This window comes from Hypanus sabinus, chromosome X1 (assembly GCF_030144855.1).
Source record: "Hypanus sabinus isolate sHypSab1 chromosome X1, sHypSab1.hap1, whole genome shotgun sequence".
Lineage (NCBI taxonomy): Eukaryota > Metazoa > Chordata > Chondrichthyes > Myliobatiformes > Dasyatidae > Hypanus > Hypanus sabinus.
In genome coordinates this window covers 11,985,289-12,012,743 of record NC_082738.1, presented here as the reverse complement: position 1 = coordinate 12,012,743, position 27,455 = coordinate 11,985,289, and the positions used below count along the sequence as shown (strand labels likewise).

The following is a 27,455-nucleotide window of genomic DNA, read 5'->3' as shown; positions in this document are numbered from 1 at the left end:
ATGCAGGGAGGATGTTTCCTATAGTGGGGGAGTCTAAGACCATAGGGCACAGCCTCAGAATTGAGGGACGTCCATTTAGAACAGAAATGAGGAAAAATTTCTTTAGCCAGAGTGTGGGGAATCTGTGGAATTCATTATCACTCTCCTGTCCCAGAACTGTGCTGACCTGAAGGGTGGATGTCATGGGACAAGGTCCCTTCTCTTCTCCATGGCTCTTTGTTCCACCCATAACTGCAACCACCCCAGCTGGGCACTGTGACAATCACAACCACACTACTATCAAGGACTTAGAAGGTGTGGACAATTTTGGTTTGCTGTCTGCACTGTGTTGGGTCTCCCCCAAAGATGACTTTCTGGATGCACTATGAGTAGTGTTTGGTCCAGGAAGGGTTCTCAGAAAGCCCTGAAGCTTCACCTGATCCTGAACACTCAGCTTCACATATCAGATTAAAACAGCTACAATGGTATCTTACAAAGATCTTCAGTCAGTGACCTCCACATTACACTCTAGGCATCTGTTAACTGTGAATCGCTTCAGGAAAGTTATCTAGCTTAAATGGTTGCAGAGTTTTCCTCCCAAAAACAGCCCAAAGTTCCCAACGTTATTCCCACAAGAACCTGCTTAGAACAAAGGACATTATATTTTAATAAATCAATATTGTCATGATAGTGAACTTTAGTGTTTATAAAATAAGCTGTTCTGCATTATGAAATCATCTTTGAGGCTGCATCCCATAACAACACACAGACCTTCAATCTGCATATTACACAGATGATCAGCAAGTGGCCATCTGAAGTACGATGATGGATAATTCAGATCCATCCATACAGCGATAGAGTGTCTCAGTGAGGGCAGCGAGGTATTTAATCTTTTAATATTCTGCAGCTGTGAATAGTCATTTCACTGTGAAGGTGAAATTTAGTAGCTTCACAGTATTTATGAATCGCAGCCAAATGGCCGATAATGCAATGCACTTGACATCTCAGTCCATTCAATCACAGGTCATGCTTCCTGCTCCACTAACTACCCTCAGATCCTAGTTTTCCTTCAAAGCTTTTGTGAAAGCAACACTCCCCACCCTCCATGACTGATCTCCCACTCTGTGCGTACACCCATTTTCTAAGTGAGAAAGGCCTCGCAGACTAACTCCTGTTGCTGACTACCTACAGATCCGATTCACTGGGTGCAGCATGAATCCTGCGCGCTCCCTGGGACCTGCTGTTATAACATCAAACTTCTCTCAGCACTGGGTGAGTAACATGCCTTCACTTCCACACTGGGCCTCATGTTCTTCCCCGATTCTTCAGAGTTGGTCACAAGACACCACGTGACACATTCCACCAATCAGTGATTGAGCTGATGGTAGGGACATCCCGGTCTTGGCTGGCCTACACCCCCCCCCCCCCCCCCGCTAGAGATTAAATCAGTCCGAGTCCTGAGTCTCTGAGGGTGAAAGTATTGATTATTATGGGACTGATGACTTGAGTTTGGGTTTCACATTTTGTTTTAAAAAATCAAGGATCTTAATTGAAAAAATAATAATTATGATAAACCAAGCAGGTGATATGGAGACATAAGACAGCAGATTCTGTAGACTAGAGCAAAAACAAACTGCTGGAGGAACTCTGTTGACCATCGCTTTAGTCTCCACAGATGCTGCTTGACCTGCTGGGTGTGTCAGGCAGTGACAGTGGGTGATGTGTCATGGCTCCAGCAGATGGGAGCTAATGGCGAATATTGTGTTCCTCATTAACCACGTATGAAGGAAGTGGCTGCGCTTGGTTCAGAGTTGATGAGCTGGAGTCTGAGCATCAAGGCTGGAGGAAGTTATTTGGATTCTTTGTTCCATGTGGCACACGCTCCTTTGGATAAGTACTGTGAAACTTTCGGTGGGCCAGTAGTGTGAGGCGTGACTACAATGGATCCAGAAGGAAGCATTGCAGAGCCTCAGTCCTTGCACTCATCCAACAAGAGAGAGGTTCTTGTAGCCTGTGTTGTTGAGAGCAGAGACTGCAAGGATAATCAGTCTGCCCACAGCACCATTGCACAGGAGCTTTTCAGCCTGGGGTAGGAAATAGAATGTACTAGGAGGTTAAAAGAAATCATGTCTATAAGACATAGGAGCAGAATTAGGCCATTTGGCCCATCAAGTCTGCTCTGCCATTCCATCACGGCTGATTTATTAAACCTCTCAACCCCATTCTCTTGCCTTTTCCCCGTAACCATTGACACCCTTACTAATCAAGAACCTATCAACCTCTGCTTTAAATATACCTAATGAATTGGCCTCCACAGCCATTTATGGTAATGAATTCCACAGGTTTCCCACCCTCCAGCTGAAGAAATTCTCTGCTCTAAAGACATAGCTTTGTACTCTGAGGCTGTTCCCCCTGGACCTACACTCCCCTACTATTGGAATATTCTCTCCACATCCACTCTATCTAGGCATTTAAATGGTCTCAATGAGATCCCCCCTCATTCTTCTAAACTCCTGTGAATATGAGCCCAAAACGTTCAAACACTTCTCATATCTTAACATAAATTCCAGAATAATTCTTGTGAAACTCCTCTAGACCCTCTCCAATGCCAGAATGTTCTTTTTTACATAAGGGGCCCAAAACTGCTTAGGATACTGATCAATACCTTATAAGGCCTCAGCATTACAGCCTTGTTTTTATGTTCTAGTCCTCTCAAAATAAATGCTAACATTGAATTTGCCTTCCTCACCACCGACTTAATCTACAAGTTAACCTTTAGGGAATCCTACACTAGGACTCCCAAGTCCCCTTGCACCCCTGATTTCTGAATTTTCTCCCTGATTAGAAAATAGTCTACACCTTTATTCCTTCTACCAAAGTGCATAATTATACACTTCCCTGCACTATATTCCATCTGCCACTTCTTTGCCCATTCTCAGAATCTGTCTGAATCCTTCTGGTTCCTCAGCACTGTCTGCCCCTCCGCCTATCTGTGTATTGTCCACCCCCACTCTTCTAAACTCCAGTGAGTACAGGCCCAGAATCATCAAGCACTCTTCATACGGCAATCAGAAGTCTGATGATTATCAGACACGCATGTGTCATAGCCTGGCTGTTTAAAAGTGTTTGGTTGAAAGATAAGTAGTTTGAGTAAATAAAATGGTAAATAATTCAGTAGTAAGTTTTTGTGAGTTAATCTAATAAAGACTTGGTAAGACACTTCAGGCTTGTGGACCGCTCATTCTCACGATGTAGGAACAGCAGGTTGCTTCCAGTGTGCTGGAGAACCGCAGGCACAGGATGTACCTTCAGCTGCAGGAGTCCCAGCTTCCAAGTCTTATGGTCTAAGGTGGGAGAAGAAGAGGACCATTGGGAGTAGGGGCAATTGAATGCTTAAATGGGTGTAACACTGCATAGGTGAGGCACAGGTTCGATCAGTTACTGCAGAAGTCTTTAAAGGAGAAATAGCAGAAATGTGAGGGGAAACACTAAGCAGGTCAGGCAGCATCTGTGGGAAGAGAAAAGGTTAATGTTTCAGGTTTAAGACTGAGTTCTGACAGAAAGACTTCTGACCTGAAGCATTAACTATTCCTCTCCACAGTTACTGCCTGACCTGCTGAGAATTCCGAAATGTTTTATTTCAGTTTATTTTGATTTTTGTGATGTGTTTGTGTATAAGTGTGGCAGCTATTACTGCAAGCCAATTTGGAATGGCAATTGATTACATCCACTGAGATCTCTGAAATGGAAACAATCTGATGCTTATCAATCTTAGGTTGTTGTCTCAGAAGGTTGCTGAGGTGACAGTGTAACCTTAGAGGGTGGATGGAGTTTAGGGGGGGGACCTGATGGCCTTCTTCACTCGGGGGTGGTGAGAGCGTGGAACGAGTTATCACCATAAGTGGAAGATGCGGGTTGATTTCAACATTTAAGAGAAGCTTGGATAGGCACATGGATGGGATGTGTATGGAGGGCTGTGGTTCAGGCACAGATTGATGGTACCAGGCATAAGTTTGGCAATGATTAGATGGGCTGATGGGCCCACTTCTGTGGTATGGTGTTCTATGACTATGACCACAGTACAGTGGATGCTGCACTTTGCTTCTTGTGCCATTTTGTGTATAAATGATATAAATTTAAATGTAGATGACAATGTTGGGAGAGAAGCAGATAGTATTGAAATAGGAAGTTCTAATTTACAGTGAAATATTAATGGATTAGTTAGTTTGACAAAAAGTGGTGAATAGATCTCAATACCAATAACTGTGAAATAACACATTTGGGAATTGTCATTAGAAGAATATTAAGAAATGTAAAGCAGAGAGATTGTTGGTACAAGACCGTTGATCCTTGAAGGAAGCCTTGGTGGACTAAGGTGGCCAATGGGAGGCCCTAAATACAACAGTAAGGATAAAACAAACAAATCTGGAATTAGTGTAGTTAGCCCTGTTCAGAATCTGGGCATTATTGCCCATCCTTCATTGCCCTTGAGAAACTGGTAGTGAGGAGGCCCCTTTCTGGTGGAGTTACACTTACAGTGCTAGTGGGAAGGCAGCTTGGGGGTTTAGACCCAGTGACGAAGAACAACCAGTGATATATTTCCAAGGCAGTGAGCTGTGTGACTTGGAGGTGAACTTGGTGTTCATTATCACCTACAGCCCTCGTTCTTCCTGGTGACAGAGGTCACAGGTTTGTGGGACAAGGTCAGGTGGGCAGGGTGAGTGATTTATGGAAATGATTCATACTGTAGCCAACACACACTGGTGGTGAAGATGTGTTCAGGATGATCCGTAGTCTACTAGTCCAGTGGGTTGCTTTATCCTGGGTGGAGTCGGAAGTTTCTTCAGAGTTAGTAGCATTGTCCTCACTGAGAGAAGTGAAGAATATTGCATCAGGTGCCTAACTAGTGGCCCATAGATGATGCAAGTGCCGAGCAGAGTCAAAGGTGAGTCACTTGCCGCAGGATACCAGGTCCCTAACCCATTCTGGTGGACATGGTATTTATGTGACTGGTCCAATTGTGTTTTCAGTCAATGATGGTCCGCAGGAAAGTAACACTAATGAACTTGGTGATCGTAATGCCCTAAGCATTAAGGGTAGAAGTTGAGACAGAACTTTTGTGGCATGGATGTTACTGGCCACATATTGTTCCATGTCTGAATGTTGTCGAATGACTTACCGTATGCTAATAAGTTTGCAAAAGAATAGTGAATGAAATTGAACTTTGTGCAAACATCAGTGAACATCCCACTGCTAACTGTATGATGGCAGGAAGGGCACTGGTGAGTCTGAAGATAGCTGGGCCTGGGACGTTGCCCTGAGGAACACCTGCAGTCACGTTCTACGGCTGTGATGATTGACCTCCAACTACTGCAACCACCTTGCTTTGTGCAAGGTATGACCCCAACCATCAAGACGATTTTTCCCCTTGATGTCCATTGATTTCAGTTTCACCAGGGCTCCTTGAGACCACACTTGCTCATACACTACCTTGGAGACCAGCACAAGGCTTAAATCAGTAAGTTTGCAGATGACATCAATTTAGGTGGTGTTGTCGACAGTGAAGATTACTGGGGTATCTTAATCAGTTAGGGAAGTTGGTTGAAGGGCAAATAGACTTTAATACAGATACATGAAGTGATGTATTTTGTAATGTCAGAACAGCGTACGACTTTTTCCATAAATGGTAGGGCACTGGGGAGTACAGAATGACTAAGGAGTACAAGTATGTAGTTCATTGACAGCAGTGTCATGTATAGATAGGGTGGTGAAAAAGACTTTTAGCACATTGGCCTTGATCAGTCATACCACTGAATATATAGGAGTTGGGACATTATGTTGCAGTTGTATTAGTTGTTGTTGAGGCCACTTTGGAATACTGTATACAGTTTTGCTTTGTTATAGTAAAGATATGGTTAAACTGAAAAGAATGCAGAAAAGATTTATCAGGATTAGAGGGCCTATTTATAGGGAAAGGATAACCAGGCTAGGCCTTTATTCTTTGGGCCATGAGGGGACAGATTAATATAAGTGTTTAAAATGATGAGAGCTATAGATAAGATGAATGGTAACAATGTTTTCCCCAGGGAAGTGGAGTCCAGAACAAGGGGGGGGGGTATAGAATAAGGGTGAGAGGGGCAAGATTTAAAAGAAACATTTGCACACAGAAGTTGGTGAGTATATGGAATGAGCTTCCAGAGGAAGTGGTTGAGGCAGGTACAATCGTATAATTTAAGAAACACTTGGACAGGTGCATGCAGGAGCAGGGCTTAGAGGGATATGGGATAAACATGGGAAATTGGGATTAGCCACGTGGATGTGGTCAGCATTGAATTGTTGGGCTGAAGGACCTGTATTCATGCTATATTGCTCAATGACCTTATGACGGTCACTCTTGCCTCACCTCTAGACCTGAGCTCTTTGGTCTTTATTTGGACTAAGGCTGCAATGAGAACTGTATATGTGTGGGATTGAGGAACTCCAAATTGCTTGATACTGCTTTTTGCTGACACCTTCCATCTGCTTATTGAGAGAAACTTGTTGGTAAGCAATTTGTTGGATTGGATTTGTCCTGCTTCCTGTGAACATCCCTGAGCAGTTTTCTATGTTGCCGGATGGGTGTCAGTGCTGTAAAAGTGCAATGTAAAAGGACCAGCTTGTCTTGTCCAGCGGAACAGCTAGTTCAGAAGCGCAGGTTTTCAGTACAGCAGCTGGGGTGACGTTTGCACCTTTGCATCATTTTTTCTTCAGTGGTTTGATCGAGGCACGACTGCGCAGACATGTGGATGTCAGTGAGTTAGATCGGTGGAAAGAGTTTAAAAGGAGAGCATTTTTTCTTCAGTGGTTTGATGGAGGCATGACTGTGCAGGCACGTGGGCGTCAGTGAGTTAGAGCGGTGGGAAGAGTTTTAAAAGGAGACGGCTTTACAGAGTGGGTGACAGAGTAGAGGGCTTGGGCTCAACAGGGCTTTGGCAATAATGGGTCATAATGAAGCGAGGTAGGTTACTTATGAAGTATAGAAACAGCAAGTAGATCTGTGAGGCCAGTGTTCTGTGCTCGGTGTCAGATGTAGGAAGTCCGGGAGACTCCCAGCCTCCCGGATGGCCATATCTGTGCCAGGTGTGTTGAGCTGCAGCTCTTCAGGGACTGCATTAGGGACCTGGAGATGCAGCTCGATGCCCTTCCTCTGGTCAGGGAGTGAGGAGGTGATAGAGTGGAGCTAGAGGCAGGTAGTCACCCTGGGGCCTCGGGAGACAGATAAGTGGGTAACAGTCAGGAGAGGGAAGGACCCTCTCCAATACCAGCACATCTTAGAGAAGGGGAGCAAAACTGCTCACAATACTGCAAGTGTTGTCTGACTAATGCCTTATAAGGCCTCAGCATTATATCCTTGCTTTTATATTCTAGTCCTCTTGAAATGAATGCTAACATTCCTTTTGCCTTCCTGAACATCGACTCAATCTGCAAGTTAACCTTTAGAGAATCCTTCATGAGGACACCCAAGTCCTTTGTACCTTTGATTTTTCAAATTTCTCCCCATTTAGAAACTAGTCCACACCTTTATTCCTTCTACCAAAGTGCATGATCATACGCTTCCCTACACTATATTCCATCTGCCACTTATTTGCCCATTTCCTAATGTCCAAGTCATTCTGCAAACTCCCTGCTTCCTCAAACCTACCTGCCCCCTCCACCTATCTTCATATAATCTGCACACATGGCCTCAAAGCCATCAATTCCTTCATCCAAATCATTGGCATACAGCGTGATAAGAATTGGTCCTAACATAGTCCCCTGTGGAACAGCACTTGTTACTGGCAGCCAATCAGAAAAACTCCCTTTATTTCCATTCCATTCTTTTCCTCCTGCCAATCAGCCAGTCCACTATCCATGCTAGTATCTTTCCTGTAATACCATGGGCTCTTATTTTATTTAGCAGCCTCACGTGTGGCACCTTGTCAAAGGCCTTCTGAAAGTCCAAATAAACAACATCCTCTGGCTCTCCTTTGTCTCCTTGCCCAGAGCTATCAAATGCTCTTCAGTTGACAAACCGTTTAATCCTGGAAACATTTTTGTGAACCTCCTTTTGTACCCCCTCCAGTTTCAGCACATAACTTTCTCAGATAAGGGGCCCAGAATTGCTCACAATACTTCAAGTGAGGCCTTACCAGTGCTTCATAAAGTCTCAATACATCCTTGCTTTCTGTTCTAGTCCTCTTGAAATGAATATTAACATCGCATTTGCCTTCCTCACCACAGGCTCAACCTGCAAATTAACCTTTAGAGAATCCTGCGCAAGGACTCCCAAATCTCATTGCACCTCAGTTTTTTGTATTTTCTCTCTGTATAGAAAATAGTCAACTCTTTCATTTCTTCAACTAAAGTGCATGACCATACACTTCCTAACACTGCATTCCATCTGCCAGTTCTTTGCCCATTCTCCTGATCTGTCCAAGTCCTTCTGTAGTTCCCCCTACTTCCTCAAAAGTACCTGCCCCTCCATCTATCTTAGTGTCATCCACAAACCTGGCCCCAAAGCCACTAATTCTTTCATCCAAATCATTGACATATAGTGTAAAAAGAATCGGTCACAACACTGACCCCTGTGGAACACCACTAGTCACTGGCAGCCAACCAGAAAAAGGCTCCCTTTATTCCCACTCTTTGCCTCCTGCCAGTCAGCCAATGCTCTATCCATGCTAGTATCTTTCCTGTAATATCACAGGCTCTTGTTAAGCAACCTCATGTGTGGCACTTAATCAAAGCTTTTGAAAATCCAAATGAAGAACATCCACTAATTCTCCTTTACCTATCCTGCCTGTTATTTCTACAAAGTATTTCAACAGGTTTGTTAGACAAGATTTCCTCTTTAGAAAACCATGCAGACTTTGGCCTATTTTATCTTGTGCCTCCAAAGACCCCAAAATGTTATTCCAACCACTGAGGTCAGGCTAACTGGCCTATGTTTTCATTTCTTCTGCTTCCCTCACTTCTTGAAGTGTGGAGTGACATTTGCAGTTTTCTGGTCTACTGGAACAATTCCTGAATCGAGTGATTCTTGAAAGATCATTATTAATGCCCCCACAATCTCTTCAGCTGCCTCTTTCAGAACCCTGCCTGTAGTCTATTAGTTCATGATGAGTGATGCTGGGGAGGAATGAAGTATCACTGGAGAGTTAGTATTCAAGAAAACATACGGGTTAAAGGTTGGTACATGCCTGAGTGACAGTTTGCATTCTCAGATCCTAAATGTAGTGGCTGCAGAGACTGTGGATGTAATAGTAGTTATCATCCAAAAATCCTTAGACTCTGGTGCTGAAGGGCTGCAAAACTCCCTGTTCAAAAAGGGGGGTTGGGGTGGGGAAAACATAAAACAGATAAACCACCTAGGTTTGCACAAAACTATCATTGCAAATTTATTAGGATCATTTTTTACAAGGTGCTAGCAGACCAGTTGTAATGTGAACCCATGGCTTCACAAAAAGAGCTGTAGCACAGAAAGCAGGCCCTTCAGCCCATTGAGTCCATGAACTGAACTGTCCTTTACACTAATCCCACTTATTCTCCCACATCCCATCAACTACACCCACCTAAGTTTTACTCCTTACCTACACACCAGGGACAATTTACAGTGACCAGTTAACCCACCAGCTCACATGACTCTGGGATGTGGGAAGAACCCTGCAGAAGTGCACACCGTCACAGTGAGAACATGCAAACTCTACACAGTCTGCCCCCGAGTTCAGGATTGAACCGGGGTCAGCGGAGCGGTGAAGCTGCAGTGCTGGTTGGGGTGGATAGAGGGGACAACAGTAGATGTTATTTGGATTTTCAAAGGCATTGGACAAGGTGTCAAACAAACGATTCCTTCACAAGGCAGACAGCTCATCAGAGGTAGGTAGATAACAGCAATTGGAGAACAGGGGTCATTTCCAAGTTGGCAACCTGAGATCAGAGATGACATTTGTATATTGGTGAACTATTATAGATACAAAGAAAGAGGCAGTAGCTATGGAGGATACAAGCCAGCAAAATATTAATAGGTTAAAAAGCAACGCACACAAAATGCTGGACGGACTCAGCAGGCCAGGCAGCATCTATGGAAAAGAGTATTGTCAATGTCTTGGGCTGAGACTCCTCAGCCAGACTAGAGGGAAAAAAGACGGAGTCAGAGTAAGAAAGTGGAGAGAGGGGAGGAAGAAGTACAAGGTGGCAGGAGAAACCAGGAGAGGGGGACGGGGTAAAGTAAAGAGCTGTGAAGTTGACTGATGAAAGAGGTAAAGGGCTGGAGAAGGGAAAATCTGATAGGAGAGGACAGAAGACCATCGAAAAAAGGGAAGAGTGAGGTGATGGGTAGGCAAAGAGATCTGGTGAGAGAGAAAAACAGGAATGGGGAATGGTGAAGGGGAGAAGGGATGGCAATTACCGCAAGTTTGAAAAGTCGATGATTATGCCTTCAGGTTGGAGGCTACCCAGATGTTGCTTCTCCAACCGTGGCAGTAGAGGAGGCCGTGGACTGAACTGTCGGAATGGGAGTGGGAAGTAGAGTTCAAAGGAGTGGCCAGTGGGAGATCCCGCTTTTTGTGGCGGATGGAGCAAAGGTGCTCAGCGAAGCGGTCTTCCAATCTATGTTGGGTGTCACTGATATACAGGAGGCCACATCGGGAGCACTGAACACACTGGGTGACCCCAGCAGACTCACAGGTGAAATGTCACCTCATCTGGAAGGACTGTTTGGGGCCCTGAATGGTGGTGAGGGAGGAGGTGTAGGGGCAGGCGTAGCACTTGTTCCGCTTGCAAGGATAAGTGTCAGGAGGGAGACCAGTAGGGAGGGACAAATGGACAAAGAGGTTGTGTAGGGAGCAATTCCCTATGGAAAGCAGAATGTGGGGGTGGGGGGAGAAGGGAAAATGTGCTTGGTGGCAGGATCCCGTTGGAGACGGTGGAATTTATGGAGAATTAGGTGCAGGATGTGGAGGCTAATGGGGTGGTAAGGTGAGGACAAGAGGAATCCTATCCCTGGTTGGGTGGCAAGAGGATGGGGTGAGGGCAGACGTGCGTGAAATGGAAGAGATGCAATTGAGAGCAGTGTTGATGGTGGAGAAAGGGAAGGCTCTTTCTTTGAAAGAGGACATCTCCTTCGTTCTGGAATGAAAAGTCTCACCCTGAGAACAGTTGCGGTGAACACTGAGGAACTGAGAGAAGGGGATGGCATTTTACAAGTGACAGGGTGGGAAGAGACATACTCCAGATTGCTGTAAGAGTCAGTGGGTTTATAAAAGATATAAGTAGATAGACTGTCTCCAAAGATGGAGACAGAAAGATCAAGAAAGGGGAGAGAGGTGTCAGAAATGGACCAAATAAATTTAAGGGCGAAGTGGGAGTTGGAGGCAAAGTTCATGAAATTAACAGGCAGGGTGCAGGAAGCAGCTCCAAAGCAGTCGTTGATGTGGTAGGAAGGGTTAGGGAGCAACCAATGCAGGCTTGGAACATGTGAAAACGTGAAGTTGTTCACTCTGAAGAGAAGAATAACAGACCAGATTATTTACATGGAGGACAGCAGAAAGCCGCAGCACAGAGCAATGTGGGCTCCTTGCACGTACAGCACAGAAAGCTCACTCGCAGGTGCACCAGGCAATAAGGTCAGAGACACGAACTCAAACAACACAGAAACTCTTCCATCGCTCTTCTCCCCACTCCTGTCAGGCAGACGGTACAAAGCCTGAAAGCATTTACCACCAGGCTTAAGGACAGCTTCTGCTCCATTGTTAAGACTATTTAATGTTTCCCTAGTACAATAAAACCTCACAATCTACCTCATTATAATCTTGCACCTTATTGTTTACCTGCACTGCACTTACTGTGTAGCTGTTACACTTTGTTCTGCATTCTGTTATTGTTTTACCCTGTAGTGTTGAAAGGCATAGAGAGGATGTTTCCTATAGTGGGGGAGTCTAGGACTAGATGGCACAGCCTCAGAATAGATTAACATTCCTTTAGGACAAAGATGAGGAATTTCTTAGCCAGAGGGTGGTGAATCTGTGAAATTCATTGCCACGGACAGCTGTGGAGGCAAAGTCATTGGGTTCTTGATTAATAAAGGTGTAAAAGATTACAGAAAGAAGGCAAAATGGGGTTGTCAGGGATAATCAGTCATGATGGAATAATGGAGCAGGCTCAATGGCCTCAGTCTGCTCCTATCTCTTATAGTTTACTGTACTACCTCAATGCAGTTGTATTGAACTGATCTGTGTGAATGATATGGAAAATATGTTTTTCACTGTACAGTACCTCAGTACGTTTGACAATAATAAACCGATTTACTATTTGAATTTACCAACTAGTTGCCTAGCAGCAAGTTGATGTTAGGAACAGCTGCTTCCTGTATCTTCTTTTGAAACTGGGCTGTGTTAAACCATCCCCGCTGGAGCAGGCTGGCGATCTACTTCCATCCTTCACCTTGGGAATTTCAGCGTGAGGGGAATGTCGGTCTTCTCTGCTGTAAGCACAGGGTGGTGCTTTGGAAATTAAAGTGTATGTTTTTATCAATGCAGATCTTCTGGGTGGGACCTCTGCTGGGGGGAGCCTTGGCTGTGATTGTGTACAGTTTTCTGCTGTCGCCAAAGAGAATCCAGTGTGGAGGCCTGAGCACATTGAAGACAGATACAAAGCTGGAACACAAGGTGGAGTCCCAGCCCTAGTTACAAAGGGCAGGCCCAAACTCAGCTGCGTCACACTGCTTGACAAACAGTATATTAATTTTAATATATTAAAATGTGATTAAAATTTTAAAAAAATCATGCATTTAATTGCAATAGTATATTGATGATTCTGGAGATGTATTTACCCAAAGGCAGGCAGACCAATAGGAATGCAGTGTAGTCATATGATGTAATGTTTCCTGTAACCAGAAATACTGAGGGTCCCACTGAGTTAGTTGTTAACATTTCATCCAAACACAATTTTGACTCAAGAAGAAATCCAAGCAAATGTAGTCTTTAGACTGCAGGCAGTGGTTTGCGGAGTGATTGGATCTTCTAGCCAACACGTCCTGGATAAAACTGAACCAAAGTTATCTCTGCAGATTTGTACCACAAAACAAAACTGGCCACAATCCAAAACCTACAATGAACATGTTCAATAGAACTTAGCTCAGTCATCCCATGGAGTTCCACCTAGTCTTCTCACCTTTCCATATCCACCCAAGCATCATTACCCTTTCTCTTGATCTATCAGGTTCTTGACGGCTCTCAACAGAGCGAAACCATCAGTGCCATTTCCCCCTCTCTGCTTCTCTGTAACAGGCATAATAACAACCATTTCAGCTTCAGTTTCAGGCAGTGCCTGGTGTCCATGAGAAATCCCAGTCTATGGGAACCTGGAATTGTCAGACACAGCCAGGAAGGGCTTTAGAAGGTACATGCAGCAATACTGTTATCAATCTCAACTGCTTCAGTAAAATAATAATTGCGAGCTTGTTTACTCTTACAACACTTTAAACTCATTTGAACTTTCACTCATTTTGTCTGTGCAGACAGAACCATTGTTACTCTGGTAACTTGGTCGCAAATGAAATGTTGAATAATTCATGTACCTCAAGTTTAGAACCATGTGACAGGCGGGAAAATGGAGGAGGTGGAGGAAGAGGGTCAACTGGGGACTGACAAGCTAGAGTGTCCTTGGGACGTGGGAGGAAATGCTTGTTGGTGTTCAGTGCTGTGGAATTCACTTCATCAATTGTCTGGAGAACAGGTTAAAAAGATCCAGCCTTGGTCAGGAGATGCAGAACTAGGATCTGATTGCCCAGAACAGCCCGGTCTTCGAGAGCTGACCACAGGTACTTCCGGTTAGCTAAACATTGAAGTTCTAGGCTGATGAATCACTGTTAGTAAGATGGCAGTTAGAGTGATATCTTGTGTACTCAAAGCTCCTGAAGCCAATTATATTCTGCCAATTTTCTCGTACTTAATCACACCAGTAAAGATACAATCACTGTATCAAATACAGCCTGTTAGGCTACGGCTGGATTATTTGATACAGTTTTGCTCACCACATTAAAGGAAGGACATACTGGAGATTTACCAGAATTCACCAACTTTTCAGTTGGGATAAGCTGGGTTCGTTTTCATGGGAGAGGGAGGACACGATAGAGGTGTATGAAATCATATGAGGTGTAGGTCATGTAGAAACAAAGAAATTATTCCCCATAGTAGAGGGGTCTAAACTTGAATTAGGGTTAAACAAAGGGGTAGTAGATTTAGAGGGGAGCTGAGTGAGAACATTTTCACTGGAGGGTAATGAGAATCTGGAACACACTACCTGGGGGGGCAGTGGAGGTAGGGGGTCACAGCATTTATAAGGTATCTGGACAAGCACTTCAATTGCCAAGGCATGGAAGATTGGCAAACAAGGTGCGCTAAAGGGCCTGTTTCTGTGATGTGTGGGTGTTTTTGTTTGCTTGGGGGCAGGGAAGGAAGTTTATTGGCCAGAACAACATATGTAATCTTCTCTGTGTGCCTGGATGGTGCCTGAGTAGGGTCTTTTCCAAATGGCAGATCTCCTGTATCCAGAATTCTCTTGGTGGCCCAGAATCTGCTCATCGATTCACAGTCCAATAAGAACAACAATGTTCAGACCATAGGATTACTGTTTATTAAATGCTCCCAGTGCAAATCTGTCTCCTTGAACAAGGTTGCTAGACCAATCAGATTACTTACTTTATTTTCATTTGCTAAATCAGATTTCACTCATCTTTCAGCAAATGAGTTCCATCTGAGTCTCCGGCTCCTGGGTTGTGAGGGCAGCAGGAATTGGGATCAATGAGGTGACTGTCTGGAGACAGCAACTCGTGCAGAGTGTGTTCACTGGCAGTGACCCATCACAGACTGTGTGGGTATGTGGGGCATGTGACCATGGGAAACATCCACACTGAAAAACTTGATGAAATAAGCCAAATCATCTTTAGATTGAAGAGTTGATAGAATGTAAGGTTGGAGAGGATTTGCAGGAGTCCTATATTGTTGTTTGCACTCGAGGGATTTGAACTGCTGCCAATGGATAAAGCAGGCTCTGGGGCATGCTACCAGACAGAGTACAATGGAAAGGAATGCCAGGCAGAGGCACACTCCTCAGCCAATCTGCAACAGCCCCTCTTACACATTGCCCAAAGTTAATATTACACTCAGCATACAAAGAAGCAGCTCCCTTCAACACGTACCTATTAATACCGGGTACAACAGGGTGAGACATAGAGTGAAGGTCCCCTGTGTGTCAGTGCACACCCTCTATTCCTCCATGGCAACCCAAAAATGTCCAGTCTAACCCGCTGAACAAACATTGTCAGTCAGCAACTAGACCAGTGTTGATGAAATGCTCTGAGACTGTTTGTAGAGTTCTGTGTGGTTCTTTTCCTGTGAATGATAAATACCTTAAAAATAAAGTGATAAAAATAAGTCAATCAGTCTTGCTTCATTCCCTCTTAGTTTAGTCTAATTCCTACACGTCCGATCTGTGTCAGTGTCCGAGAGCAGCTCTGGTGACACAATCCTGCCTGTTCTCCCATCCACTGGCATACATCCAGATCAGCGCCAACATGGTGTGCTTCGGAAATGGAGGGGAGGACTGATGGAAGTTCCTGAAACTCCTGATCACATCACTAACTACCTGGAAGGACTGGGTCGGAAACATGCCGTTTAATGTCTGTGCATGCAGAGGTTTCCAGGTTCTCTGGGAGTGAGGGGAAGCGAGGTGTGAAGCAGGTGGGCGAGGCAACAGGGCTCTGGAGCTGTGTATCCAGGGCAGGGAGAGGGTGAAGGCTGACGGCCTGATCTAGCTGCACTCCGCTGGACAAGGAGTCTCGGGATTTCACCTGGCCTTGCTCCGGCTTGACAAAGCATGGACTCTAAGGAGAGAAGCAGAATTCAATAGAAATATTGTGTCAGATACATTCAACAGCCTCATCTGCAGATCCAAGTGTGACAGAAGACATATATTCTGGTCAATATAAACCACTCTGCACCCCAATAATGTGCTTAAGGCAGAAACTAATTTCCTAATCTTTTGAAGTAAATATTGCAGTTCTATAAAACTCTGGTTACACAACACTTGGGAGTATTGTGTTCAGTTCTTGTTACCTCATTATAGGAAGGATGTGGAAACTTTAGAGAAAGGGCTGAGGAGATTTACCAGGACATTGTCTGGATTAGAGAGCATGTCTTATGTGGAAAGGCTGAACGAGCGAGGGCTTTTCTCCTTAGAGCAAAGGAGGATAAGAGTTAACTTGATAGAAGTATATAAGATTCTAAGAGGCATAGAGTGGACAGTAAGCACCTTTTTCCCAGGGCGGTGCTGACTAATACCAGAGGACATCCTTTTAAGGTGAGTGAAAGCCCTAGACAGAGTAGATGTGGAAAGGATGTTTCCCATGGTGGGATAGTCTAGAACAAGAGGGCACAGCCTCAGAATAGAGGGGCATCCATTTAAGACAGAGATGCGGAGAAATTTCTTTATCTAGAGGGTGGCGAATCTGTGGAATTTGTTACCACTTGCAGTTGTAGAGGTCAGGTCATTGGTTGTATTTAAGGCAGAGATTGATAGGTTCTTGATTGGGCATGGTATCAAAGGTTATAGGGAGAAGGCTGGGAATGGGGTTGAGAAGGAAAAAAGGATCAGCCATGATTGAATGGCAGAACAGGATGGGCCAAATGGCCTAACTACACCTATATCTTATGGTCTTATGGAATGGAGGAAAACTTAGAGGACATGTCAGAGATAGATTTTTAAACAAAGGCTGGTAAGTGCCTGGAACACACTGCTGGGGCCGGTGGTAGAGGCAGATACATCAGGGACATTTAAGAAAATCTTAGATAGAAAAAATAGAGGATTATGGGGGCTGTGTAGGAAGGAAGGAAGGGTTAGATAGATTGTGGAGTAGGTTTATAAAGGTCGGCATAACATCGTGGGTCAAAGGTCCTGTATTGTGCTGTACTGTTCTATGTTCTAAACGCTTGTTTCCTGTTATCAGAAACAGGCAAAAGCTGCCGACTAACAATTGGAAGTATAATTTCAGTGGTAATGTGGTCTCTCCAGATGATCTGGGACAGCACCCACTGATGGACAATGGTGGGAGCTTGAGGTCTGGGCACCGAGATTGAAGCTCTGTTGAAGATGATCCCCTCCCAAGCACATACAACATTGTTATCTGTACCACCAACCCACCGTGGCTGGAAATAAAATATTACTACTGCCTTTTACGAGCTGACTGGCCATTACTAATGCATTCACATGGATACTATCGGTCATTTACTTAGGTAAAGGTGTGACGTACCTCCAGAGCAGGTGTTTGTAGTGGAGGGGTAGGTTGAGTAGAAGGTGTGAGCTTGGGCTCTGCGGAGAGGGGCGTGTACACATCGATGGGGTGAGACACTGGGGAGACAGCACTGTAGGCGGGTGGCACGGGCACTGGCATTGCTTGTCTCTGTAGCAGTTGCAGGATGACATTCATATCCGCTGTCATCCTGGTCTCCAACCTGTGGGAACATGGAAGGGAAGAGAGTGGCAGAGGTAGTGGCTAATCCAAGGGGTCCTGTGCCATACCTTGACCAGTGCATTACTGCTGAGAGTCAACAGTTGTCCACCCTGAAACAGGGACCATCCTCTCGTCCTGTCCCCTTCCCATCTCTGCCTAACCTCCACTGACATTCGGTCCTCCCCCTGGCTCAGCAAGAGAACAGAAATCAGAGAGAATTGACAACAAACAAAGCCATTCAGCTCATCAGCTAGACTAGTGCTACCTTTCAGCCCCAGGTCTATAACCTTCAATGTGACTCAAGTGCACAATATTAGAACAGATGCATCACAATTGCAACCGAACATTCAGACTGAACTCAGGGCATCCAAATCAGCAAAGATCAGTGTGTGATAATGAAAGTGAGTGAGTCTGAGCTGAGGTGGAAATCAGTAGACATCAGCATGGACATTAAATGTTTTAGGAATGTAAGGGTATCTGCAAATTTGTCCAAGTTCAGGGACATGTATCAGAAGGAGAAGCTTGGTGTATTAGTGTATTGCATAAATATTGGTGTAATTGGGAGAACTGGCATGTGTGAGTACAGAAAATGAGTATGATTGTTAGTACAGAGCACTAATGTAAATGTGAGAACTAAGAGTTCGAATGAGTGATATTGAGTGTATGCTGCTGAGCGTAAGGGTTGTCGTGGCTTGAATATAATCAGGCATTACTACTGTAGGAGAACTGATATGGATCACACAGTCCAGTGAAAACAAGGATTAGTATTATTTCCACAGTTTGGCAATGTACCAATCAGATCCTGTGGAGGGAAAGATGACTGGGCTCCCACAAGACGACAGAGTTGATGATCCTGGTCTCAGTCTCTCTGGCTGCCTGAGATCGCATCAATGTGTTGTTCTCACCTGTTCAGCTGAGCGTGCAGCATTTCCAGCCTGGACTCCACCTCCAGCCTGGCCCTCTCCTCTAGGCTGGATGCCGTTTCTAGGTTTGCATGAGCTGATAGTGAACGCCTGTGTGGCTCCAAGCACTCAATGCCTTTTCTCTCGGTCCAGAAGCTGAACATATTGGACACACTGGTGTACGTACCTGGTGACAGGAAGTGGGTCAGGTAACTTCAGGCTGATTGACACGCTGCAGAGAAAATCCTCAACCCAACAGCCACAGAATTTAGTAAAGACAGGAAAGAATATGATCAAAGCCATGATAGTGAGATTAAGTAGCAGATCAAACTGCTACAATTTATTTTACCAGATATGAGTAGTTTTGATCCACTTTACTATAATGACAAGTTCAGATTTATTTGTTTACCATGTTGGACCACTGCAGTTTAAACCACATGGTTGAATGGTTTCACTGAGGCAACTTGAGCAATACTGCTGTAATGTCAGGGACAATGACTCTCACTTGAGCTGGTTCACTTGGGCAGCTGTGGGGAGGTCTGCAGACAAGAGGTCCTGACGAAACCGAAACTGGGCATTGGTGAATAGGTTACCAGCAAGTAAGTGCTGCTTGATAGCACTGCTGAAAATATCCTTCATCACTTTGCTGAATATTGACAAATGATTATGTGTTAATTAGCCAGACTCTTTCTTGTGTCCAGACCTCTCTACAGCCTTGGATCACAAGTGAGTCTCTGTCCTTGACATCACAGTAGGAATGGAGTTGTCCTGTCTCTTGTGAGCAGGACACACCTGGGCAATTTTCCATTGCTGATGTCGTGACTGCTCTGGAATGGCTTGGCTGGAAGCATGTTGTCTCATCACAGTTTTGAGGTGACTAACACTCTCACTGTAACCATTAGACTTTGTAATGGTGTTGGTCTCAGGAGGCAATCAAGATGGATTGTCCACTTCACACCTCTGGCTGAACATGGTTACAAATGCCTTTGGTACTCACAGGCTGGCTCCAGTTATCAGTTAACAATTTCCATGAAATGTTTCCAAATGAAACATTAACAGAGACACAGGAGAAGGAATCTGGACTGAAATACAAACTGCTAGAGGAATATGCAGGTCATTTAGCGTCAGCGGGGGCAAAGAGATGGTCGGTGTTTGGGTCGAGACCCTGCATCTCCATACTGTATTCCACAGATGTTGCCTGACTGGTTGTTTGACTTGTCTGTGGGGCAGCTGTCCTAGGCTGCACACTAGTCCCTAAATGTTTGTGTGGAGCACTCTGTGAGGTGTCTGACTTTGGTGCCCAGGTCAACACTGGACGCTGGCATGGATTCATCCTCTTTCCATTTCAGTGTGGGAGGTTATTGGTACAAGTGAGTGGCTTAATTCAGCCATTACAGAGTACAGCAAGGGCCATTCACAAGTGGTCAGGAGTCACATATAGATCAGATGACAGACTTCCTCCTCTAAAGAACATCAGTAAATCAGGTGTGATTTTATAATCTCAGAGTTCTGTGGTCACAGTTACCAATGATTTTTTAAATCCCTGATTACTATTTGAATTTAAGTTCTACAGTACTCTGAACTTACATCTTTTAGTTAGTTAGTGCAGATCTCTGGGACACTTATGACGCTGCACTTTCACCACAACCAAAGATGTTGACCCGTTACACGGATACTATCTGGGGCTTCACTGGGTTTTTCCCCCAAGTCTCAGCTGAGTTTCCGACCACACCTCTTACCCCTCGTCCAGCATTTCTGTCTCACCATGACAAGAGGACTAGGTAGAAAGAAAGGGACTGGGAAACAGGAGGAACTCGGCAGGTCAAGTAGAATGTGAAGTGGGGGCGGGGGGAGGAAATATCAACATTTTAGGTTGAAACTATGCATCAGGGCTCAGCAGACAGGCTAGGCCCTTCCTGAATACAGACCCATCGTACTAAAGCACAGAGGCTGACGTACCTGTGAAGGGATTGGTTCCGTTGCTTTTGTCCCTGTTCTGCAGGTGGCCCATACCAGGAGAGATGGGGTTCACTGTTGTGGTGGGGAACCTGTCCTTCACCTCAGTGATGCTGCAGGTTGAAGCCTTGAGATTCTCGTCACTGGACTGGGAGCATGGTGTCACGCTGGTATAGTCCCTGGCTGGCTGGGTCCGCTGGGTCATCAGTGGAACTTGGTCACCACCTCGCCCTCCTGCACCCTTTCCATCTGCAATACAGCAAATATTCTAGTAAGCTCCTCAGACCAGGCACCTGGACAGGTGGGGAGTCTCTGCCCGGCACTTCACATTTCTCTCACCATTCCAGATCCTATCCAGCAGCCCTGCATTGCAATCAATCTTCCAATTGTGATGTGCCTGAGTGGGGATGGGTGCAGACCTGAGGTGGTCTCAGGAGAGCTTTGGATAGGCACGAGAGCACAAAAATACTATGGTGCGGTGGACAGATCGTTGGTCAATGAACTGACAAGACCAGCCTGCAGAGTGGCTGTGTGGGCTCGAGGGCAGGATGCCCATCTTCACCTAGTCTGGATTCCATGAGCTGTGATTCCTTCATGGGCGCCTAATCCTGTGATTCTTCTTGTGTGAACCTGGATACTGGGTCAGAAAGACATCTGTCCACAGAGGGATATTGGCCAAGTCGAAAAAAACTCAGGCATTAAGCTACAAGCAGAGGCTGCTAGGATTATTTAAGATTACAAAGGGGAATGATGGGTGTGGGAGAAGGTCCAACAACTATTGGGCATCCACAAGGGTGATTTGGTGTTCTGGGTGGTTGTAATGGCATGCCTGGGGCCATGCCACCTCTGGAGCTCCCGCTGAAAGTTACAGTGGGGCAAGTGCTTGGGTGTAAGTGGTTGGAGATAAGTCAGTGCCCATAGGCCAACGATTGGGACCTGCTATTTTAACAGTGGATCTGGGAGGTTGGAGGTGAGATGAGGAGGTGGGACAGGTAAGGAGTTAGAGGTAAGCCTGCTTTGCACTGTGAAAAGCTTGTTTTTTTCAGTGGGTTCTGATGAAGGTTGTTCCTGTGAGAGTGGTCTGCTCCAGAAAGAGTGTTGCCTGGTTAAATCATGCCATCCCATGCACTATTGGCATCAAGATCACTGTTGTTCTCTGGTGAAATCCCTCTGGATAGAACCTGGTGAATTTCTGGGAATAGGTAATATCGCCATTCACCCTTGCCATCTTTTGTTGGGCTGTCAGTAAAACCTGACTCCCTTGGGGATGGGAACCAACCAGGCTGATATTCTCCCACATCTGACTCTACTTAACCCAAGCAACTGCCTCAGGGCAACATACATTCAGCAGTTAACCCTAACACAAGGAAAGTCTTTTCTGTTTTTTTGTTGACTGGGAAACTGCATGGTCTTCAGGTGGTCCCATGTCCAGTGGTGGAATCCAATACTCTTGATGTCCAGTGGGGGGACTGGAGCTGGTGTTGGGGTTATAGAGGAGATGGTTACCACAGAGCAGACAGTATCCAGCTCCAGGGCCTACTGAGCCAGCAGCTATGCAGTGTCTAGACAGCTGTTAGAGAGTCACACAGCACTGAAAAAGGCCCTTCAGCCCACTGATATTGTGCTCACCCTCAAACACACATTCACACTAACCCTACACCAATCTATTTTACATGAGTCACATTTCTTATTAGAATCATAGAGCCATAGAGAAGTACAGCATGGAAACAGGCCCTTCGGCCCATTTAAACTGTACCAAACCATTTAAACTGCCTACCTCCATTGACTTGCACCAGGACCATAGCCATCCATACCCTCATCCCACCCATCCATGTGCCTATCCAGACATCTCTTAAACATTGAAATTGAGCTTGTTTGCACCACTTGTGCTGGCAACTTGCTCCACACTCTCATGTCCCTCTGAGTCAAGAAGACTCATGTTCCCCTGAAACATTTCACCTTTCACCCTTAACCCATGACCTCTGGTTGTAGTTCCACCCAACCTCAGTGGAAAAAAAAACTGCTTGCATTTACCTCATCTATATCCCTCATAATTTTGTATACCTCTATCAACTCTATTCAATCTTTCCTTTTAACTCAGGTCATTCAGACTTGGCAAAATCCTTGTAAATTTTCTCTGCTCTCTTTCAACCTTGTTTACATCTTTCCTGTAAGCAGGTAACCAAAACTGCACACAATACTCCAAATCAGGCCACATCTCCATATTATTCTCCCCACAGTTCAATCAACTCCCCTCAAATTCTATGCCTCACCTACTCACAAGGGGTAATTTACAGTGGCTAATTAATCTAACATGCACATCTCCTTGGGAGGACCTGAAGAAACCCACTCATCACAGGAGAGTATGCAGACAGTACCAATGGTCAGGATTAAACCCAGGACTCTACCAGCTGCATCATGGTGCTGCCTATTGTAACTTCAAATCATCCTGACTCTGCATCAAAACTTAGGTCTGTTGTAAATCACTTGTTAAAATCAACCCGGTGAGGTAGTGGAGGTGGATGGAGGTGTGGCTGGAAAGTGTCTGTGGCAGTGGGAGGGGGTGAGTGTGTTAGCGGGGGAGTGAATGTGTGTAATAGTGGGGTGAGGAGTGAGCGAGTGTGCAGGGGTAGTGCGCTCTGATCACTGGCCAGTTCTACACCCAGCCAGGTTGAATGTAATTCAGCAACTATAGTACTGGGGAGGAAATGTCATCTACCTCTAGTGTGTCTGATCACTGGCCTCTTGATTCTCTTCCTCTGCACACCAAGGTTTAGAATAGATGAAATGCTGTGGGTATGAGGCTTCGGCCAGTACTGGTAGTGACATACTATGCCCCTGCCACTCCACCCACCAACCTGTAGACTCACCAGTGTCACTCCTGTTCCGGAAGGAAAGTTTGTTCTGATGAAGCTGCCTGCGCCCACAGTCGGAATCCTCGCTTGGGGGTGAACGGAGGATTCTGTCAGTCTGTTAAGTACAATTTAAGTGGTTCTCATTACTACCATCGGGACCCACACTTAACGATTCAGAACCAGCTTCTTCCCCTCTACCATCAGATTTCTGAACTGTCCACGAAACCATGAACACCACCTCAAACAGTCCTTCTAGGTGAAGCAACACTTCACCTGCGAATCTGATGGGGTCATCGATTGTGCCCGATGCTCCCGATGTGACCTCTTCTACATTGGAGAGTCCCGTCATAAATTGGGGGAGCACATTGACGAGCGCCTCCGCTACATCCTCCAGAAGCGGAACTTCCCGGTGGACAAACATTTTAATTCTGGTTCCCACTCCTGTTCCGACATGTCACTCCATGGTCTCCTCTTGTGCCAAGAAGAGGCCACCCTCAGTGTGGAGGAGCAACCACTTATATTCCATCTGGATAGTGTCCAACCTGATGGCACTTCAGGCTATTCTCCTTCCAGTTAAAAAAAAATTCTCCTTCCAGTTAAAAAAAAAAATTCCTCCCCCTCTCCTTTTCTATTCCCACTCTCCGGCCTCTCACTTCTTCTCACCTGTCTATCACTTCCCTCTGCATCCTCTCCTCCCCTTTCTCCTAAGGTCCTCTCCTATCAGATTCATTCCTTCTCTAGCCCTTTGCCTTTCCCACCCACCTGGCTTCACCTTCTAACTTGTCCTCCTTTCTGACCTCCAACCCTTTTTATTCTGTCATCTTCTCCCTTCCTTTCCAGTCCTGAAGAAGGGTCTCGGCCTGAAATGTCAACTGTTTATTCCTCTCCATAGATGCTGCCTGACCTGCTGAGTTCCTCCAGCGTTTTATGTGTGTTGCTCTGGATTTCCAGCATCTGCAGAATCTCTTGTGTTTATAAAGTTATTCCTTTTTTGCATTATGTATCTATTTTTGTGATTTATAGTAATTGTTAGGTCTTTGTTCTGTACTAAGAGTTTGATTCCTAGCCAGATGCATTCCAGTCCTCGAAAATAAAATTATAAACAGAAGCTCTACACTGCCCTCCCATACTTGTTTTTGACACTTTAATGATCTGCACAGTTCAACAATTCAGTACTTTGAAAGAACTTGCATTGTCTGCTGAGAATGATCCATGCAACCACAAATTTTACATCATATTAATCGGTGATAATAAATCTTATTCTGATTGGTAATATTAAATAAGCATCTCACAGAGACGGAGTCACAGTGTGAGGTACACGAGTTTAATGGTGCCATTTGCTGTTGGGTGAGGACCAAGGATTGGAAAGCTGCAGGTCATTCTAGCTATAATTCAATGGGATAATGGGTGAGCTGCAATTACAGTCCACATATCTTTCCCAGAAACCCGACAACTTTTCCTCATAACTGAACCTCAGAGATGATATATCATCGTGGGTGCCTGCAATTGTAATGATACAGTCTGACTGGGGCTTGGTATAAGAGTTTAATTCTCAGCCAGTTGCATTCCAGTCCTCAAATATAAAATTATAAACAGAAGCTCTATACTGCCCTCCTGTACCTGGTTTTGACACTTTAATGATCTGCACAGTTCAACAATTCAGTACTTTGAAAGAACTCACATTGTCTGCTGAGAGCGATCCCTTTATCTATATTAAGTGGGTAGGGTCACTGTATCGGGGCTGCACAATGAAAGTCTGAGCCCACAACTCCAGAAACTGGGTGAAGGTGCAGTAATCATCACGTCCTGAGAGATCCCTGGCTCTGGGTGTGTACAAGCTGTGCACACAGTAACAGACTGTGGGCAGAGTCAGGGGCCTTGCCACCCGTGGCTATTCATCATACACTGAGTCTGTAACACATTCAAACAACTGTCATGAAATGGAGGATCCTGTCTGAATTTTGTCCCCAGAAACATTTTGGGCAAAAGGCTGGCACACCGCCTTCCTGGTTTCATTTATTTACTTTTAAGGTATCCACACTGGTCGGGAAATCTGCTTTCTGTGTTCTTAAATTGAACAAACCCTTGGTCCCTATTTTCTGTGTTGTCTTTGTTTCTCCATTCTAATTATCGTGGAATATTTTGACACGTTCTTATTGATCTTGTCACTGCTGGGAGTTGCTACAGAATAAAGTGAAAATGCACTTCCAGTGCTGTGTTCAGCAAGATCTTCCAGTGTCGGCACTTTAAAGCTCCCCGTGCACTGCACCATGTCTACAATTCTAATTGTGTTTTTAAAGCAGTAGATAAAGTCAACCACACTAAATTAAAGGCTTCACTGTGTTTCAATCCAATAACAGAGAGTTCTTGCTCATTGTTTATGCCTGTGATTTACCTCGGGACATCTGAGACACTGCGTATTGTGATGGTATCAAGGGGAGATAGGCACAGGCAAGGTTCTCATTGGCTTCACATTTGCTGTTTATAATGATCAGATAATTCAGTTCAGGAATGAGTAACCTCGTCTTGCATTATTTGAGAAATTGATACAAGCTGCATTATAATTTTGAATAGGACTTATCCACAAAAGTACTTAACTACAAACAATATTGTGCAGTTTTTATGACAAAGTTCACATAGGATGGGTGAGTGAGCTGCAACAAGGAGCCAATGAGGCACAGAAGGTAGACCACAGAATGACACAGGAGGAACAGGAGAGGGGCTGCTGGGGGACGGGCGAGGGTGGGGTGGATAACGAAAGGGCGAGTGGTCAATAAGCAGCTCTTTTCCAGAGGACAAGTGTGAACAGTAATAGCAGCGATCCCTGACAATCACAGTCCAATGTGAAGGACAGGCATTGAATTATTCCCCCCCCCCCCACCCCCCACGTGTTCCATGTAGGATGGACTGGGATTTACATGTTAAAGGGATATATTCCTTAAACATTTTGCCAGGACTGCCACAGGAAACAGGAAGGTGGGAGCAGCCATTGGGCCTCAGGAGTCAGTCTGGCACTTGCAAGTTCAATTGCTATTTTTTTCTTATCAGCCTGTGCCTGACCTGGATCGCACCAAGAGTGGTGGGTTTGGGAGATCATGCTCTCGGAGGCTGAAGATTAGGACTGGGGGCTGGACAATGCCGTTAAGGAGTTCCACTGGTCTGGGGAGGCCTGAGCGAAAGGTGCTGGGATATCCAGAAGTTTGTGCTCCTTCCAACCCAAGCACCAGAGTGAGGCAAACGGACACTGTCCATCTGGCACACAGACGGTCCAGAAATGGCCACTAACACCTTTCAGGTCTGGGCAAGAGTGATTCCTTTACTGCCTAAAGGAGATTAAAATAACAGATTTATGCAAACATTTTACTTATTGAGATACAATACAGAATAGGGCCTTCCAACCCTTCAAGTCACACCGCCCAGCAATCCCCCGATTCAATCCTAGCCTAATTACAGGACAATTTACAATGACCAATCAACCTACCAACTGGTACATCTTCAGACTGAGAGAGGAAACCGGAGCACCCAGTGGAAACGCACGTGGTCAGGGAAGAACGTACAAACTCCTTACAGGCAGCAGTGGGAAATAAACCCAGGTCATCTGTACTGTAAAGCACTGTGCTAACCACGATGCTACCAGGCTGCCCTGTCTATAAAACCATTGTCAAATATTAAGAATAACAGAATGTTGGAAACACTCAGTAAGCCAGGAAGCATTTCTGGAGAGAGAAGCAGATGAAAGGACATTAATCTGATTCAGTAATTCTGTTTCTATTTCCACAGATGCTGCCTGACCTGCTGAGTGTTTCCAACATTTTCTGTTTTTATTTCAGATTTCTGGCATCCACAGATTTTCTGATGATTTACTGAGCTCACACTGGTAAATAACAAGGACAAGATGTACAAACTTGGTTTGTGCTTCCGTGTATATTTAAGATTAAGAGGTAATCAAACTGGGCCATTCACACTGATAACCGGGATTGAGGAGATGGACTGAGAGAAGCTGTTTCTTGTGGTCAGTGGAGCATCACGTTGGGGCCTCAGTGTAGTGGGAGAGTTAGGGAGCACGTTCTGCTCCAACAAATGTGAAGGGGTGAGGGAAGGTCAAGGGTTAATGTCCTGGTGCTTGTTCACAGAACTAACAGTGGTGAACAGAGGAGGGGGAGCAATACTGCACCAATGGGAGATAGCACCAGAAGGGAAAGGGTGCCATCATCTACTTTGGTAGAGAGGGCTAGA

The 27,455-nt window shown here is 45.2% G+C and overlaps 2 protein-coding genes across 3 annotated transcripts in view; one reads left to right on the top strand and one right to left on the bottom strand.

The window, feature by feature from the left end:
* LOC132384584 (aquaporin-5-like) overlaps positions 1–15,431 on the top strand; it is a 28,623-nt gene extending 13,192 nt beyond the window's left edge. Inside the window, exons 3-4 of one of the 2 annotated variants that reach the window (XM_059955797.1) lie at positions 1,171–1,251; positions 12,534–15,431. In XM_059955797.1, coding sequence (XP_059811780.1) covers positions 1,171–1,251; positions 12,534–12,680 — 228 coding nt within the window. In that variant the 3' untranslated portion in view covers positions 12,681–15,431. The remainder of the gene's footprint in view (positions 1–1,170; positions 1,252–12,533) is intronic. The other variant, XM_059955798.1, reaches the window with a different exon arrangement.
* The window catches only part of kcnh6a (potassium voltage-gated channel, subfamily H (eag-related), member 6a), a 162,238-nt gene continuing 149,531 nt past the window's right edge, over positions 14,749–27,455 (bottom strand). Inside the window, exons 13-17 of the mRNA XM_059956717.1 lie at positions 23,235–23,334; positions 20,368–20,613; positions 18,412–18,595; positions 17,306–17,507; positions 14,749–15,880 (exon numbers count right to left, since the gene is read on the bottom strand). Of these exons, the coding sequence (XP_059812700.1) occupies positions 15,635–15,880; positions 17,306–17,507; positions 18,412–18,595; positions 20,368–20,613; positions 23,235–23,334 (978 nt within the window). The 3' untranslated portion in view covers positions 14,749–15,634. The remainder of the gene's footprint in view (positions 15,881–17,305; positions 17,508–18,411; positions 18,596–20,367; positions 20,614–23,234; positions 23,335–27,455) is intronic.